This window comes from Macaca mulatta, chromosome 8 (assembly GCF_049350105.2).
Source record: "Macaca mulatta isolate MMU2019108-1 chromosome 8, T2T-MMU8v2.0, whole genome shotgun sequence".
Classification (NCBI taxonomy): domain Eukaryota; kingdom Metazoa; phylum Chordata; class Mammalia; order Primates; family Cercopithecidae; genus Macaca; species Macaca mulatta.
Window position 1 is genome coordinate 75,458,934 of NC_133413.1, and position 18,334 is coordinate 75,477,267.

General features: G+C 39.4%; 1 protein-coding gene across 2 annotated transcripts in view; it reads right to left on the bottom strand.

The window, feature by feature from the left end:
- Positions 1–18,065, bottom strand: part of CYP7B1 (cytochrome P450 family 7 subfamily B member 1) — a 207,192-nt gene extending 189,127 nt beyond the window's left edge. For both annotated transcript variants that reach the window (XM_077942825.1, XM_015145456.3), the window contains exon 1: positions 17,797–18,065. In XM_077942825.1, coding sequence (XP_077798951.1) covers positions 17,797–17,918 — 122 coding nt within the window. In that variant the 5' untranslated portion in view covers positions 17,919–18,065. The remainder of the gene's footprint in view (positions 1–17,796) is intronic.
- Between the last annotated feature and the right edge of the window lie 269 nt (positions 18,066–18,334).

The following is an 18,334-nucleotide window of genomic DNA, read 5'->3' on the forward strand; positions in this document are numbered from 1 at the left end:
TTATCCTTTGCCTTTCACAGAACAGTAACCTGGAGTAGTTTCAATGGGATTTTACTTTGTATAAAGCACAAAAACCTTCTCCTACAAGAAGTTGTTAATTTTTCCTCTGCAGATGATGGCTCTCTCTATTATTTTTGGGAAATCGGTGAAGTACAACTTCCATTCCCTTAGATCCCTTCAAATTCTCAGAGTCAAGCTCAGCTTTCTCCTCCAGGCTGCAGGCAACCATAAGTAGGTATGCACCAGGTCTGGGCAAGAAAAAATCTCCTAACCAAATCATATCTGAGTCTCAATACCTTCAACATCTGACTTATTTTCAAAACAATTTTTAAAATTCATTGAGTTGCTAGATTTATAACTAACATTCAAAACTTACTTGTGAATCTATGGGTAAGGAACACAGAAATCAATACTAATCTGTGACCCCATGATAATCTGTAAAATCTGAGACCCAAAATTCTCAAATGATGATGTATTAGCACAGCGGCAAAGGCACTGAGTATTTATTACAGAATGTTCACTTTCCATCCTGCTCCTCATAAGCAACTAGAAAAGTCCACCAAGGTCCAATCTCCCAATCTTTTTCACCCTTTGAACCTCCTTGCAAGAGGCAGTGTAGTTTGATGCAAAGAACATGGGGAATATGGCCATTACAATAGTTTTCTAAGAATGCTGAAACAAATTACCACAAATTTAGGGGCTTAAATAGCAAAAGTTTATTTATTTTATTTTTTTTACAGTTCTATGGGCCAGAGGCCATGGGCCTCATTGGGCTAAAATCACAGTATTGGCAGGGCAGGTATGGCTGAATTCCTTTCTGGAAGCTCCAGGGAAAACTCTTGTTTCTTTGCCTTTTCCAACTTCCAAAGGCTGCCTGCATTCTTTGGCTCAGGGACTAATTCATCCACCATCCATCTTCAAAGTCAGCAAAAGTCAAGTATTTCTCAAATCATATAACTCTGACCTCCTTTTTCTGCCTCCTGTTTCCAGTTTTAATAATCCTGATTCCACTGGGCCCTCTCAAAAACTTCAAGATAATCCCCTATTTTAAGGTCAGCTGACTAGCAACCTTCATTCCTTCTGCAACCTTAATTCCCCTTTGCCATGTAGCCTACCATATTCATAGGTTCTGAAGATTAGAATATGGCTATCTCTGGGGCTGAAAAGGCTTTATTCTGTCTACCATGGTCTAATGGATCTACAATCAAAAACCCAGGTCTATTCCCAAGTAGCACAGCACCTTAATCTTTTATTATTTTAGTCTTTTCTTTTGAAAATTGCTTAATAATAGCTAACCTCTTGAATATGAGTGAGGACAAAATGAGATAATAGATGCAAAATATCTAGGCACAGAGGCTAGCATGTAGGAGGACCTCGATGATGTTCACTTCCATCTTCCCTTACCATCCTCTCAAAAGTCACCATTTGTATTGGGGTAGAGCTGAATTTTGGATCCATGCTCATTTTAGCTTTATAGTCATGCTCTTTACCTACCACGACACCACTTTCTGCAAGAAGGTCCCAGTGTAGGGAAAGACTGAGCTGCAGAAAACTTCACATACACAAATTGCCAGCTATGATCTGCCTTTCTGCATCACCCTAAGATTCATATGCTGAAACCTAATCTACAAGGTGATGGTATCAGAAGGTGGGGCCTTGGGAAGTGTTTAATTCATGAAGGTGGAGCCCTCACAAATTGGATTAGTGCCCTTATAAAAGAAGCCCAACAGGTCCTTTGCCCCTTCCTCCACATGAAGACACAGTGAACAGGCACTATCTATGAGGAATGAGCCTTCGCCAGACACAGCAACTGCTGGAACCTTCATCTAGGACTTTCCAGCCTCCAGAACTATGAAAAATAACTTTGATCTTTCTAATCCTCCCAGTCTATATTTTTATTAGAGTACCCAAACAGACCAAGATAGTGCCCCACATTATTAGGTGAGCACTCTAAGATATTCTTCTGATAGAGATAAGAGATTTATGCTAATCCAACACAACTTCTGAATAGATTTTCTGTTATGACAAAACAGATGAAGTATTTAAAGGAATAACCACGATTTACCAGTAAAATGTGATGACAGAATTGAGCAATCATCAATGTTGATCCCATTAGCACTCCTGAAGGTCCCATGAATCATTAAATGGTTATTTTGAATGAAGTACAAAATAAACAACAAGATGTTTGATTTTAGGGTTATCATGCTTTTATTACACAATGAGAATGTTCTCTATCTTAGGACCATTTTTTAAAGACAACATGTAACAGTGAAGCAAGCCAGAAATCTGTCTCAAATGGTAACAAGAAACAATCCAACCTCTGGGCTTTATAATGGAAAGCATAACATGATGTACTAAGTGATTTGCTATTAACCAAGAGCCACAGAGGTGCCTGGAGATCTCCCTGTCACTTCCTCTAAAAGACACAAAAATCCATCTGTTAAGTTCAGCATACTCTTGAATTGAAAATGACTTTACTCTCAGCTGTCCACATCCTTTTCCTATATTGTATTATAAGAAAAGGGGAAGAAACAAGAAAAACATCCACTAATGATGGCAGCCTGGTTCTACTCATTCCCTGGGCAGTGGTAACAATGTGAGGGATCTAGAGCACGAAGGATCTTGCTTGAGAGTAATTAAGTAATTAGAAACAGAAATAATTGACTTATGTGATACAGTGATGTCAACAAATCAACATTTCAAAACAACTCATTATCTATATAACCTTAACATCTCGGAACTCAAAAAAATCATTAAATTCTTACTTTGACTAAAACTTATCTTAACAGTATTTTAATCTTATTTCTTACTAATTACAGCATTGGAGAGGGGAGTATAATGATATATATGTATGTCGGGTGAGAGGGCTGAAAGATAGAAAAAAATCCATACTATTTTTTTTTTTTTTTTTTTGGTCCAAATAGCAACTAAGAGGAAAGAGTCTCTGGTTAGTGCCAAGGAAACCCAATGTGCAAGCTGACTGTCCTCTAAGCTTTCAAATAGAGATAACCCATGATAATCTGGTATTCTGACTTTACATCATTTCCTCAATTACAAATAACAAGATCATTCCTGCTTACAGACAAAGCTTTGCTCAGAGAAATAGGGACTTGACAATAGTTAAAAAGATCAGTGTCACTCAAAGTGCAGAGATGACTGGTATAAGTCACAAAGAGATAAATGCAAAGCCTGAGAGTAAACATTTAGAAAGTTTTAGACCAATTTTAGCAAGTCTCATTCATTACGGGTAGGACTGCAAAATGGTACAATTTTACAGAACAATTTTAAGTCTGTTCAATCTAATAATTAAGAAAAATGCTTTAGGTTTGTATCATTTTTAAAATTTTATTTTATGAATCATTTTTCTTAATTTACCAAGGTATCAGTCCTTGACAGATGCAAATTAAAACAAATACCAAGAAAACCAGTCCTTCATCACAGCTAGTTTGAGAAGCACCACAATAAAATATCCCTCACAAATAGAATAGGCAGAGTAGTGCCTCAAAGGTACTTGCTGGCAGATATTATTTACTGTGATCCCAGATTCCTTTTAGCGTGCTGAATAGGTAACTGATAATGCAGCTAAGTAGAGACAGCTGGACTTAGAACAAAAGCAAGTAAACACTAAAATTGAAAAAGAACGAATACTTAATATGTCCTTTATAAATTCTGTGCTTACAGACTAACAGTCTGTCACTATATTTCCACCATGATAGCATTTCCACAAGTTGAGAACCACTGGTACATTTTTCAGTATCCTTTTTGCCATTTAACATTTATAGTGAACTGTTGACTAGAGCCTCAATGGCCATTAGGTAACAACTCAACAGTAGAATTCTCTGGATGTCTTGATTCTTCAAGAAGAGTCTCAGTAGAACTGCCATATATCAAGCACCTAGTATGTATCTGGTATTGGCAGATACTTAATGCATCGTGGTTCAAAAAAATTAAATACTTTATTTATAATAACAAAATGAGTAAGAGATGGAGCCTAGATTCAAATCCAGGAATGTTTGATGTTCCTGCCACTATAGAAAGCTGCCTTTCATTAGAATAATGTGCAAATATAACTCTGAACTGAATCACACTTATTTTGAATAGTATAAAACCTCAGTTGCTAACAAGAAGATCAACAGAAAGCAGGGAAACACTTGACAAAAAAAGTTAAAAAAATATGACAGTGAATCCTTATATATAACACCAAAAGCAGGTTCCATTTTAAAAAATGAGAAATTGAACTTGATTAAAATTAAAAACTTCTATTCTGCAAGGACACTGTTAAGAGACTAAAGATACAAGGCCAAAGCTAAGAGAAAATATTTTCAAAACATTCAAAGTATACAAAGAACTCTTACAATTCAACAATAAGAAAACAACCTAATTTTTTTAAATGGGCAAAACATCTTAACAGAAACCTAACCAAAGAAGATATTAAATGGCAAATTAGCATATGAAAAGATGCACAACATTCTATATTATCAGGGAACTGAAAATTAAAACGATAAGTATCACTTCACACCTATTAGTATGGCTAAAATCCAAAACACTGATACCACCAAATGTTTTCAAGCATGTGGGAAAAAAGCAAGTCTCATTCATTGCTGGTAGGACTGCAAAACCATACAGTCATTTTGGAAGACAGTTTGATAGTACTTTTACAAAACTAAACATACGCTTACCATGTGATCCAGCAATGTTGTCCCTGCATACTTACCCAAACGAGTTCAAAACTGAAGTACACATAACATCCTGCACATAAATATTTTTAGCACCTTTACTCATAACTGCCAAAACTTGGAAGCCATCAAAATGTCTTTCATGTCTGTCAGTTAACAAACTGTGGTACATCTATGTAATTTAGAATAATTGAGTGATAAAAAGAAGAGCTATCAAGCCTTGAAAAGACATGAAAAAACATCAAAGGCATATTGCTGAGTGAAAGAAGCCAATGTGGAAAGGCAGCATAAAACATGATTCCAACCATATGACATTTTAGGGAAGGTAAAACTAGGGAGACAGTAAAAAAAAATCAGTGGTTGCCAAAGGTTAGGTAGGTAAGAAAGAGGGATGAATGGCAGAGGCCAGGATTTTTAGGGCCATGGAACTATTCTGTATGACACTATAACTGTATTAGTCCCATTTTCATGCTGCTGTGAAGACATACCCGAGACTGGGTAATTTATAAAGAAAAGAGGTTTAATTGACTCACAGTTCCACATAGCTGGGGAGGCCTCAGGAAACTGACTATCATGACGTAAGGGGAAGCAAACACATCCTTCTTCACATGACAACAGGACAGAGAAGTGCCAGCAGGGGAAATGTCAGACATTTATAAAACCATCATATCTCATAAGAACTCACTCATTATCACGAGAACATCGTGGGGGAAATAACCCCCATGATTCAATCACTTCCCACCAGGCCCCTCCCACCACATGTGGGGATTATGGGAGCCACAATTCAAGATGAGATCTGGGTGAGAGAACAGCCAAACCATATCATACTTCTGCGGGCCCCTCCCAAATCTCATTTTTCTCACATTTCAAAACACAATCATGCCTTTTCAACAGTACCCCAAAGTCTTAGCTCATTCCAGTATTAACCCAAAAGTCCAAGTCCAAAGTCTCATCTGAGACAAGGCAAGTCCCTTCCACCTATAAGCCTGTAAAATCAAAAGCAAGTTAGTTACTTCCTAGATACAATGAGGCTACTGGAATTGGGTAAACACACCCATTCCAAATGGGAGAAACTGGCCAAAATAAAGGGGCTATGGGCCCCATGCAAGTCCAAAAACCAACAGGGCAGCCATCAAACCTTAAAGTTCCAAAATAATCTCCGTTGACTCCATGTCTCACATCCAGGTCATTCTGATCCAAGATGGCCTTCCATGGCCTTGGGCAGCTCCAATCCTGTGGCTTTGAAGGGTGCAGCCCCTCTCCCAGCTGCTTTCATGGGCTGACATTGAGTGTCTGGCTTTTCCAGGTGCTCAGTGCAAGCTGTCAGTGGATCTACCATAATGGGGTCTGGAAGATGGTGGTCTCCTTCTCACAATTCCAATAGGCAATGCCCCAGGAGTGACTCTGTGTGGGGAATCCAACCCCACATTTCCCTTCTGCACTAGCAAAGGTTCTCCATGAGGGCTCCTCCCCTGCAACACACTTCTGCCTGGACATCCAGGTGTTTACATACATCCTCTGAAATCTAGGCAGAGATTCGCAAACCTCAGTTCTTGACTTCTGTGCACCCACAGGCTCAACACCACATGGAAGCTGCCAAGACCTGAGGCTTGCACCCTCTGAAGCAATGGCCCTAGCTGTGCTTTGGCCCCTTTTAGCTACAGCTGGAGCTGAGGCATCTGGAATACAGAGCACCATGTCCTAGGCTGCACAGAGCAGTGGGACAGGAGTTAGGCCTGACCCATAAAACCATTTTTCCCTCCTAGGCCTCTGGGCCTGTGATGGGAGGGGCTGCCATGAAGGTCTCTGATGCCCTGGAGACATTTTCCCCATTGTGTTTGTGATTAACATTCAACTCCTCCTTACTTATGCAAATTTCTGTGGCAGGTTTGAATTTCTCTAAAATGGTTTTTCCTTTCCCATCACATTGTCAGGCTGCAAACTTTCCAAACTTTTATGCTCTGCTTCCTCTTGAACACATTGCCACTTAGAAATTTCTTCCACCAGATACCCTAGATCATCTCTTCCAAGCTCAAAGTTCCACAGATCTCTAGGGCAGGGGCAAAATGCCACCAGACTCTCTGCATAGCAAGCATGACCTTTACTCCAGTTCCCAATGAGTTCCTCATCTCCATCTGAAACCACTTTATTGTCCATATCACTATCAGCATTTTGGTCAAAGCCATTCAGCAAGTCTCTAGAAAGTTCCAAAATCTTTCCCACATCTTCCTGTCTTCAAAGCCCTCCAAGTCTCTAGGAAGTTCCAAACTTTCCCACATTTTCCTGTATTTTTTCTGAGCCTTCCAAACTGTTCCACCCTCTATCTGCTACCCATTTCCAAAGTTGCTTTTTGGGAATCCGTATAGCAGTGTCCCACTCCCTTAGAACCAATCTACTGTATTAGTCCATTTTCACACTGCTATTAAGACATACCCGAGACTGGCTAATTTATCTGAAAAATTGGTTTAATTCACTCACAGTTCTGCATGCCTTGGAGGCTTCAGGAAGCTTACACACATGGCTGAAGGGGAAGCAAATATGTCCTTCTTTACGTGGCAGCAGGAGAGAGAAGTGCCAGCAGGGGAAATGTCAGATGCTTATAAAACCATCAGATCTCATGAGTACTCACTATTGAGAGAATAGCATGAGGGAAACTGGCCCCATGATCCAATCACTTCTCACTGGGTTCTTCTCATGACACCTGAGGATTATGGGAACTACAATTCAAGATGAGATCTGGGTTGGGGCACAACCAAACCATCATTGGACATTTGTCAAAACCCACAGAATGTAAAACACAGAAAGAACCCTAATGTAAAGTATGAACTTTAGTTAACAATGATGTATCAGTATTGACTTCTCAATTGTAATAGATGGACCACGCTAACACAAGGTGTTAATAGTAAGGGAATTGAAGGAGTGGGCAGTGAAAGGTAGGGGTAAATGGAGTATAGCAGGTCCCCAAATACAGTTGTTTTTCATTCAATGGCATTTGTGATAACTTGATGAGAAAAAAGTATCAATTCAACCGGGGGACGATGTCTGTGTGGAGTTTGTTCATTCATCCCAGGTCTGCATGGGTGTTCTCCAGGTCCTCTGTTTTATTTCCCACATCCCAGAGCTGTGCACGTGAGGCTGGTGGCTGTGCCTAAATGATCTCCATCTGGGGGACTGTGGGTTTCTGTGAGTGGCCCCTGCGATGGATGCTGTCCTGTCAAGGGCTGGCTCCTGCCATGCACCCACAGCTGCCAGGACAGGGTCTGACCACCTGAGACCCTGAACTGGAATAATTGGGTAAATAATAATCTTACTTGCTTTTGCTCATCTTTCTTAAATGTATGTATATATCACATTTAATTCAATGTTTAAAATTACAAGTGTTTTTGGTCCTTATTTAGAAGTTTTGTGAGGTTTTGTGACCAGAAATATGCTGTAGGAACTTAACTCTTGTTTATATCAATTAGCCTACTGTAGAAAATACAGTGTCTTGCTTAAAGTTGCAGTTTCCATCCAAGAATCCAGATGATGTTAAGTGAGGACTTACCATATGGGGCAGCTTTTTGAACTTTACACTCCTTTTTTTTTTTATTTTGAGATAGAGTCTTGCTCTGTCGCCCAGCCTGGAGTGCATGGTGTGATCTCAGCTCACTGCAACCTCTGCCTCCTGGGTTCAAGTGATCCTCCTGCCTCAGCCTCCCGAGTAGCTGGGATTACAGGCACGCACCACCATGCCCAGCTAATGTTTTTTATTTTTATTTTTAGTAAAGACAGGGTTTCACCATGTTGGCCGGGCTTCTCTCAAAGTGCTGACCTCAAGTGATCCACCCACCTCAGTCTTCCAAAGTGCTGGGATTACAGGCATGAGCCACTGTGCCCAGCCATACACTCAATTTTTTTTTTAAGCCTAAACTGCTCTAAGAAAAAAAGTCTATTTTAATACAAAAATGTATATGATTCATAACCATACATCTCAAAATTTTTCTGTGCTCATGACTACTTTTTATGTCAATCATGAGAAATTTTGAGAATATTCCACTGTATAAGTAAAAAGCCACTCATCCATATCCAGGACCTTGATAAGGCAATAAGAGTTCCAGTGTTTTACTATCTGACTTATAATTCACACCTATTCCAAAGTGGGAATTTTCCTCTAACTACAAGCAAGCCTTTGCACTCAGAATATGACTGTGGGCATGCCCTCCACTTCTTCAATGCAGTGGTTCTCCACCCTCACCCAAAGGATATTTGACAATATCTGAGGACATTCATTATTTTCATGGAAGGGAAGGGTATGCAACAAGCATCCAATAGATAGCAGCAAGGGGAGCTGCTAAATATTTTACTGCAAAGGACAGCACCCACTACAAAGAATCATCTAGCACCAAATTTCCAGGTTGAGAAACCCTACTTCAATGTAACCCACAGTGCCAAGATGACCCACTGCCTGTGAAGGTGGTGAATCGCCATTCCAGATGTTTACATAAATCCACATCTCCATCTGGGGACACAACCTGCTCTGCATAAGGAAAGTTTCAACAAGAAAAAGATCTCAAAGACTGAACCCAGAAGAGGAAGCCTCAGCACTTGACATTTCCCAGATTATCTCAGAGAGAATCCTTCCTTCAACAGATGATTCAAAGGATCCAAGAACTGTAGTGACCACTGAGTAGTCTACAGAACCTAGCTGAGTCACCTTTGTCAACTACAAAATGGAAATGCCAGCTACTAGATAGATGTGAGAATCAAAGCATGTGAGAAACGTGACCACATTTTGAAAAGCGTGAGGTCCTATTTACGCCAACAAGCAATAATCAAATCTTCTCTGAATAACATCAAGCCTGGAAGACCCCAAATCCTGTCATTTCTAATTTCCAATGTTCGATCTTTTGGGCCAACACCATACTCCACATTCGGGATCAGTGTTCTTTCCTTATCAGTATCACTTGAGCAAAATGATAAGGAAAGTTCACTTCCACCTAAAGGCAAGCTTGAAAATCCACAGGAATAAGGCAGCTAAAGGACCCTAGGAGATTACATTTAAATATTAAAAGAAAAAAATCTAAAACTCATTTACTCTGCGGTGTGAGTGTCCAGTGAGAAAAGTTGAAAGCTCCTTGCCCCAAGACCAATGTGTTTTAGTAGGAATCAAAGCCTAAAGCTAAAGGAAGGGCATGCTTAGCTGTATGAAAGAGGGGTGCTTTGAAATACGATATGCTTTTTATTCTTTATGCCATAAGTTATTTTCAACTTTCCATAAGGCCACACTGCCTGCCTAAATCATGAATTAATTAAAATGTTTAACCATCACTCCTATTCCTCCAATGTGCCTAAGAGTGTTTACAATATCTGATTAGTAGAGATAAAAATCTTAGACTCACATAAGAAGAATCTATTTTTTAAAATGATGCTGTTATGGGTTGAATCATGACCCCTCAAAACTCACATGTTGAAGTCCTAACCTCTAGTACCTCAGAATGTGATTGTAATTGGAAATAGCATCATTACAGATATAATTAGTTAAGATGTGGGCATACTGCAGTAGGGTGGGCCCCTAAAACAATATAACTAGTATCCATACAAAGAGCGGAAATGTAGACACAGACACAAACACAGGGAGAATTCTGTGTGAAGATAAAAGCAGAGTTCAGGGTTAAGCTTCCATAAGCCATGATATAACATAGAGTCCAGAAAATCACCAAAAACTGGGCAAGAGGCATGGAACAGAATCTCTCTCTCAACCCACAGAAGAAAGCAACCCAGCAAACACTTTGATCTTAGACTTCTAGCCTGTAGGATATGAGACAATAAATTTCTATTGTTTAGGCCACCCAGTTTGTGTGTGGTACTTTGTTAGAGCAGCCCTAAAAAACTATTACAGGTGCCTATCAAGTAAAAGCTTTAATAAGGTCATTATTGACATCAAAAGGTATGGTAGGAAGAATAATGCCCCTCAACTGTCCATGCCCTAATTCTTGAAGCCTGTGAATTTGGTGCTATACATGTCAAAAGGGACTTTGCAGATGTGATTTAAATTAAGGATCTTGAGATGAGAACATTGTCCTGGATTGTGAGCACAGGCCCGAGATAACTCTTGTGAGCACAGGCACAAGAGTCCTTATAATAGGGGAGTGGAAATGTCAGCATAGGAGAGAGATTTAGAGATGCCGTGCTGCTGGTTTTGAAGATGGGGGAAGGGCCCGTGACCTAGGTCTTGGTGGCCTCCAGACGCTGGAAAAGTCAAAGAAATGAATTCTTTGTGAGAGCTCCCAAAAGGGACACAGCCATTGCTCATACTTTGACATTAGCCCAGGAGGACTTCTAACCTCCAGAACTGTAGAATAAATTCTCTGTTGTTTTAAGCCACTAGATTAGTGGTAATTTGTTATAGTAACATTAGAAAACTAATAGAGATTTGTGGTATCTGGAAGTAGTGTGCTGCTATAACAAATACCTAAAAATGTAGAATTGGCTTTGGAGTTGGGTAATGGGCAAATGCTAAAAGAATTCTGAGAACGATGGTAGAAAACTATATTTACTGGAACAAATGGTTAGTAGAAATATAGACATCAACAACCCCCTTAGTGAGAGGTCAGAAAGAATTAAGTAAGGGGTATGGTAAAGAACATATCTTAAAAAATGCTTAAGTCATCAAAAATAAACAGTAGAAATAGGAATGTTAAAGGCACTGCTGGTGAAGACTCACATGAAATGAAGAACTGAGGAATGTGTTATTGGAAAATGGAGTAAAAGGGATCCTTATATAAAGTTGCAGAAATCCTAGCTCTATTGTGTCCTTGAGTTACGTGGAAAACAAAACTTGTAAATGATGAACTTAGATATTTAGCTGAGGAGATTTCCAAGCAAAGTGTTGAAAGGTTAGCTTATTCTTTTTCTCACTATTTATAATAAAATGTGAAAGGAAAGAGATAGATTAAGAGAAGAACTGTTAGGCAAAAAGGAATCAGGAATTGATGATTTGGGAAATCGTCCACCTATCCAGATTGCAAGAGGCACTAAATTAGGAGATTCACTGCCGGGAAACAGTGCTCTGCAGAGAAAGCTAAGGGCATGGCTAGACAACTTTTGCTAGCAGTGGGAAGAATCAGAAAGCCAGTTCAACCCATCACACATACTCATTCATTTGTACGGAGTATTTAATCAATTGTTGAAAAGATTAAGGAATAATCTTAATGACTAATAGTCATAAAAATAATGACTAATAGTTGCCCTCAACCATGTCAGCAGAAGCCAGGAATAAAGATGGGATTATCCAGAAAAGATCTGGCAAAACAAATATCTCATGAGTGAATGTCTGTGACACACATGGGAGCCCACAGAGTTCTTCGGAATTTTGCCCCCAAGATGAATCATACACAGATCCTCGCAAATACCTGATCGTTATGATTTAGATGATGAGATCTGGAACTATTAAACAGATGAGATTTTGGACTTTGAGTTGATACTGTAAATGGGTTAACACTTTTGGGGCTATTTGGGATGGAGTGAATGCATTTTTTTTTTTAAATGTAGGATGGACATGAATTTTGGGGGCTCAGCGGGAAGACTTTGTAAGGCAGAGTATGTGATTAAGTTAAGGATCGTGACATGAGGAGATTATCCGAAACTACCTATGTGCGCCTGGTGTAATCACAACTGTCCTCACGAGAGGCAGGAGTGTCAGAGTAGGAGCAAGAGATTTGAATTTAAGTGGCACCTAGAAACTGAGAGAGGCAAGGAAATGTATTCTTTCCTAGACTGTCCAGAAGGAATACAGCCTTGACAGCACCCTGAATTTAGCTCACTAAGGTCTATTTTGGGTCTCACATCCAGAACTGCAAGTTAAAAACAAAATCTGTTATCACCCCCACCCCATTGTATTTTCTGTAAATACTTTCCCCTCTTCATTACAAATTTTTAATTCTGGTTTAAGTGCCTCATTTTAAAAAGGTATTATTTAATCCATTTTTCATTTATTTAAAAGAATTCAAACATCTTATATTTATTTTAATTGTTTCAGAAAAACTAATTTTTTTTTTTCATTTTTGTAGGGATTGAGCAAGGAAAGAATGGAGACATCTTTGTTTTCATGTTTGTCTTTTGCAATGCAGACTATTTTTATATGTTATCTTTAACAATAATTTGGGAAGTAGGTATCTATACCTAAGTCTATTATTGATACACAGTGATTTAAAAATATATCTCATTATTGGACAAAAACATGTTATTAATGACTTGCTGTAGATGAACTGCGTTTCATAACACATCCAGTTCTAAGTAAGAAGTCTTCTATGGGAAGGACTACCCAACTGCTGGTCCTTCCAATGGAAATGATAATTTAAAACACTTTAAACATATTTCTCAAAGTTTTATTTTAAATAAAATATTAAAATAAAATTTTAAATTTATTATTCTTTGTTTTGTAAAATAAATACGTATTTATTGATATCACCTTAAAGATACATATAAGCAAAACAAAGACAAGAAAAACCATCCCATAGAAATATGTCACCTAGAAATAATCACTGGTAAATGTCTTTCTTACATAGAGTTTGGATTCCAGAAATGGCAAAGTTGCTTGAACCAACCCAACATTTCCACAGAAAACAAAATATGAAACAAACAAAAAAAAGAAACCAATTTATACTCGCTGAAGAACAGGCAAAAGAAGGCAGATATCGGAGGGGAGGCAACGCTTAAAGAACAGACCCATATTGAGAGAGGTCCAGCGTGGACAGGATTGCCCCTGAGGGCACTCCCTATCAGCAAGCTGCAACTCAAGCAAAAAGCTACAAATATTATCAGCATGGGGTTTCAGAGTTTGGGGCTACTGAAGTGGCTGGCAATCAAGGAAAGAAATCTAGAAAAAAAGAAAGCACCTCAAAAATCTGTATATATACACCCCTCAAATTATTGGCCAACTCTGGACGTGTGCATCTTCAGGGAAGACCCCCAAAAAGCCCAGCGGAAGGGATCTGCTGGAATCCTGCACGGAAGCTTCAGCCACTGCCCACCACTGGGGTGACAGAGTTTAGGGTTTGAATTTCATCTGCCTTAGTCAATTCAGACTGCTATTGCAAAATACCATAAACTGATTGACTTATAAATAGCAGAGATTTATCTCTCACAGTTCTGGAGCCTGGGAAGTTCAAGATCAAGGCACAAGTACATTCAGTATCTGATGAGGGCCCACTTCCTGGTTCATAAACGTCCATCTTCTTGCTGTGTCCTCACATGGACAAAGGGGCGAGGGAACCCTTTGGGATCTCTTTTATAAGAAGACTAATCTCATTTATGACGGCAATGACCTAATGATCTAATTATAACCCAAAGACCCCACTGCTTAACACTGTCACCTTGGGGGTTAGGATTTCAACATACAAATTTTAGAGGGGAAGCAAATGTTCAAATCATAGCATCACCAAAGAAGAGAGAATCTGTAAATATCTCAACCTTTTCATAGACTCACCTTGACAAAGAGTAAAACTAAGCTTCCATGAGTTCAGAATAATCAGCCAGAAATGTATCTGCATGCTAAAACAAAAATCAACACTTCAGAGGAAAAAAAACAAAATCCAAAATCCAGAAAGATAGTGCTTCCAACCAATAGACTGGCATTAATAAATACTGGGAAGGATGTGGAGCAACGTAAACTCTCATGTATTACTGGTGGAAGTATTTTAAAAAATTAAAAAATCAACAATTACTTAGAAAAGTGTCAATTTTCAGAAGTGGTTGTGGATAGAAAACTCTATATTCTATGTCCCTCAATCTTCTCCTGTGTTATATATATTACAAACTACAATTAAATAGAACGAATGAACTAATGATAGATACAACAACATGAATGAATGTTAAAATCATTATGTTGAGACAAAGAAGTTATACACAAAAATGGATACTGTATAATCCCATTTATATGAAGTTCAAGAATGGACAAAACTGACTCAGAACTCTGGTAGGAACGGACTAGAAAGGAATGTAAAAAAACTTTCCTCTTTCTCTGCCAGGCTCAGTTTCCGTAAGGAGAGTGGCCCAGGCCCTCCTCTTCTCCATCAAACCCTTTCATCAGGCGATCTCAACTTGTTCATGCTTTAATTCCCTTTTCACATTTGTGGCTTTCACAAATATGTATCCTGCCTGGACCTCTCCCCTGAGCTCTGGGTGCTCACTGCTTATTTAACATACCCCAAACAGAATTATTGATCTCCTCAATTCCCCCAAACCTTCCCTATCTAAGGAAATGACATTACCGTCCACTAATAATCAGACAAAAAACCAAAAACAACAAAAAAAAGGGAAACAAAACTTCTAAGCTTCTTTGTTGATTCCCACCTCCCTCACACATCATGTTTAGCCCATTAGTAAATTCTGTTGACTCTGTTGTCAAAAATATATCCTGATTCTAACCACCTTCCATCAACCCCACAGTCACAACCCTAGGCCAAGCCACTGTCATCTCTCCTGATAAATACTGCAATGGCATCTGTGATTGACAGTCTCACCAGATAATAACCAACAAGGGAAAAGACAATTTCACAAAAGGAAATCAAAGTACTGTAGCCAAAAGAGGTGGAATTGATAAGTGTCTGAAGGCAATAAATGACCTCTGAATTGATTTTTACCGATTTTTAAAATTTTTTTTTTACCATTTTTATAGGTAATATTTAAATTTTTACTTTGGAACATCTGGCATTCCTATACTATGCAATATTACACACTTTTCAGCCATAATTGTTCAAAAGATGAAAATGGAATGAGAATAAAAATGTAATCTATATACATGTAAAAATCTCTCAATGTGATAATGGAAAACTGTGCTGAATATTTTTATCATGTTAGGAAAAAGAAGGGCTTTCTAAGCAAGGACATATATCTAAAAACTCTTAAACAAATGCAAATTACAATATTAAAAATAATTGCAGCTGGTATGAAAAAGTATGAAAATTCCTATTACGTAAGTCTTTGCTGACTGTATAGAAAAAGAACCCAGTCGAAAAATAAATTATTGAAGAAACAGACAATTATTGTCTTTAAAAATATACAAATTCTTTTAAAAGTAAATACATGAAAATTTGGGATAAAAATGAAGCTTCATTTTCTGTATGTATCAGATTGGCAAAATTAAAATGATTTATATTACCAGTATTGGCAGAATGTGGAGAAATTGGCACTTGCACAGATGATTAGTAGTAACATAAATTGAGGCTTAGAGTAGTTTGGCAACATCTATTAAAATGTAAAGCACACATACATTTTGATAACAACTCCACCATCCTACATAAATATTTCCACAAAAGCTCAAAGATATCCATGTTTTGTGTGTGTGTTTTTGTGTATGTATGGTGTATATTTATATAATCGTTACAAATAATGACTTCTATAAACTGACATAGGAAGGTAACTAAAATGTATTGCAAAGTGGAAAATACAAGGTGCAACATAGGGTATATTTCCCCACTATTTTTAGTAACATATATTCATGCATATTAGCATAAGCTTTAAAAAAATCTGTAAGAATATATCAGGGACTCTTAACCATGTTTCTGTTCTTAGAAGTGATATCAGAAAAATCATTTTCGTAGAGCATTAGTAAATTGTCCAAACACTAGAAATAAGGAACATGACTCTGTACTGGGACAAATGAGGCTATCTTTTACACAATGAAATGCAATATAATCAAAGTAGTGTCCCATAGATATGCGGCATTAAACAGTCTCGTATGAAGGAATTGGCAATTGATGGCATGAATATCTCAGTAAAATAATTTTTCATGATGTAAAGATCAGCCTATTCTCAGAACGCTAGGAGAGAAAGCCTACCTTACCCTTTCGCCTTCCTGTCCCTCAAGTTCCACATTCTCACACCAATTACCTTCACTGATCCAAACTGCCCTAGTCAGCTTGTCTGTTTCTACCCTGCATGTAAAGTTGGAATAGAACCAACAGCCTTCTTTTACCACCTCTCTTTAAAGGCATACCTAGAGGTACTTAACTGGCTTTGACTGACCCTGCAAATAGAGAAGGTGGAACCTACATAGAATCACATACCACTGAAGTTCAAGTGTCCTGAGTCCTCATCTTGGCCTCTAAAGCAAAAGCACAGCCACTGGAAAAGACATCCTGGAGGAGTGCACATTCCAGGGACACCTCTGAAAACTGACATGGGAAGAAAGGCAAATACTCCTACAGTACTCATCTCCAGGCATTCTAGAAATGACGATAGATATTTGTATGCAGTGCAAAGGTGTCATTTCCCCAAAAACTATTGAGAAACAACCTGTATCACACACACATAGATATCTATACATTGATATATATGTATGCAAATATACATACATATATGTATCAATTATCACCCAACAAAATGCATCTGCTTGGTTTTCAAAAGCGATGAACACCAGAGCAGTATGAAAATAGGACCCAGAAAGAAAGGAAAAACAGATTAAACTCAAAGTGAATGATTTTATCTGAACTTCTCTATTTCTACTTCCACAATTCAAATTAGGTAAAGAAGTGACATACGTCTAGGTTTTGTCATTATTGTGTTTTGTTTTGTCCCTATAAAAATGATAGAGCAACTACATAAAATACTCTCCATTAACTCATTTAGTACTCACAAAAATCTCACGAGGCATGTACTATTATTTCAGCTTTCCAGATGAGGTACAGGGAGGTAAACTGAGGAAGAGGCACTCAGAATTATTGTTCACACCATGCACTGACATTTTCTTGAAATAGTTCTCTCTCAACTAATGAAATGTAAGAATATTCCCCTCCTGAAATGCTCTATGACTTCTAGGCCATAAAACATCAACTCACAGTGGCAAGACACACAATGTGTCTGTGATGCATAATGCATACCGCCAACCTAGGGCTTACTACAACTTATGCTGGAGCAGCAAATGGAATTCGGTCCCAAAGCTTTAATATGTATGCGTATGTGTGGGAAAAAGACAGAAGAAGCCTTTGTTATTACAAAGTCCCAGAGGAAGCCAGTGCCCCGCAGCAAGTTCTGACTGTCTGCACTGGAAATCATGGAGGGGGACTCCCTTCGCCATCTGGGTCGCTCGCGGCCCGCGGGGCCCAGGGCGCATGCGTGGCCGGGCGGCCGAGGCGCTTACCTGGTGCGCCGGTCGAGCAAGCAGAGGGCCAGGAGCAGCAGGGCCGCGGCGAGGGCCAGGCCCGGGAGGCCCAACCACTCCAGCGAGAAGCGGCCCATGGCCGCTGACACTTCTCCTGCCATCCGGCGCGCGCTAGGCCGCGGTGGGCAGCCCGGGGTCTCCCTGCGAGCAGCGCGGTCGGCGACTCTGCAGCCTGCGGCGGCTTCTCTCGGCGGCGCCCCCTAGTCCAGGGCCGGAGAGGCTGGCCTGCCGGCAGAGCAGACAGGAATGTCACCGCGGTCTCCCAGGCTGTGACAAAAGTTCGTGGACTGCCCCCTCCCCGCCTATCCTCCACCCACGCGTACCGCCCCATTCCCCTACCGTTTCCGACCCGGCAGCTTCTGGAAAACAGCGCCCTTGATCCTCCAGGGCAGGAAGAAGGGCCAAGGAAGGGGTTAGAAGGGGGAAAGAGTTAGGATTTCCCAAGAACCAGCCCTGAAGGCCTGGAGGAGGGGGATTTCGCTTCTTAGTTGGACAGGAGCCCCTTGGGTTCCTTACT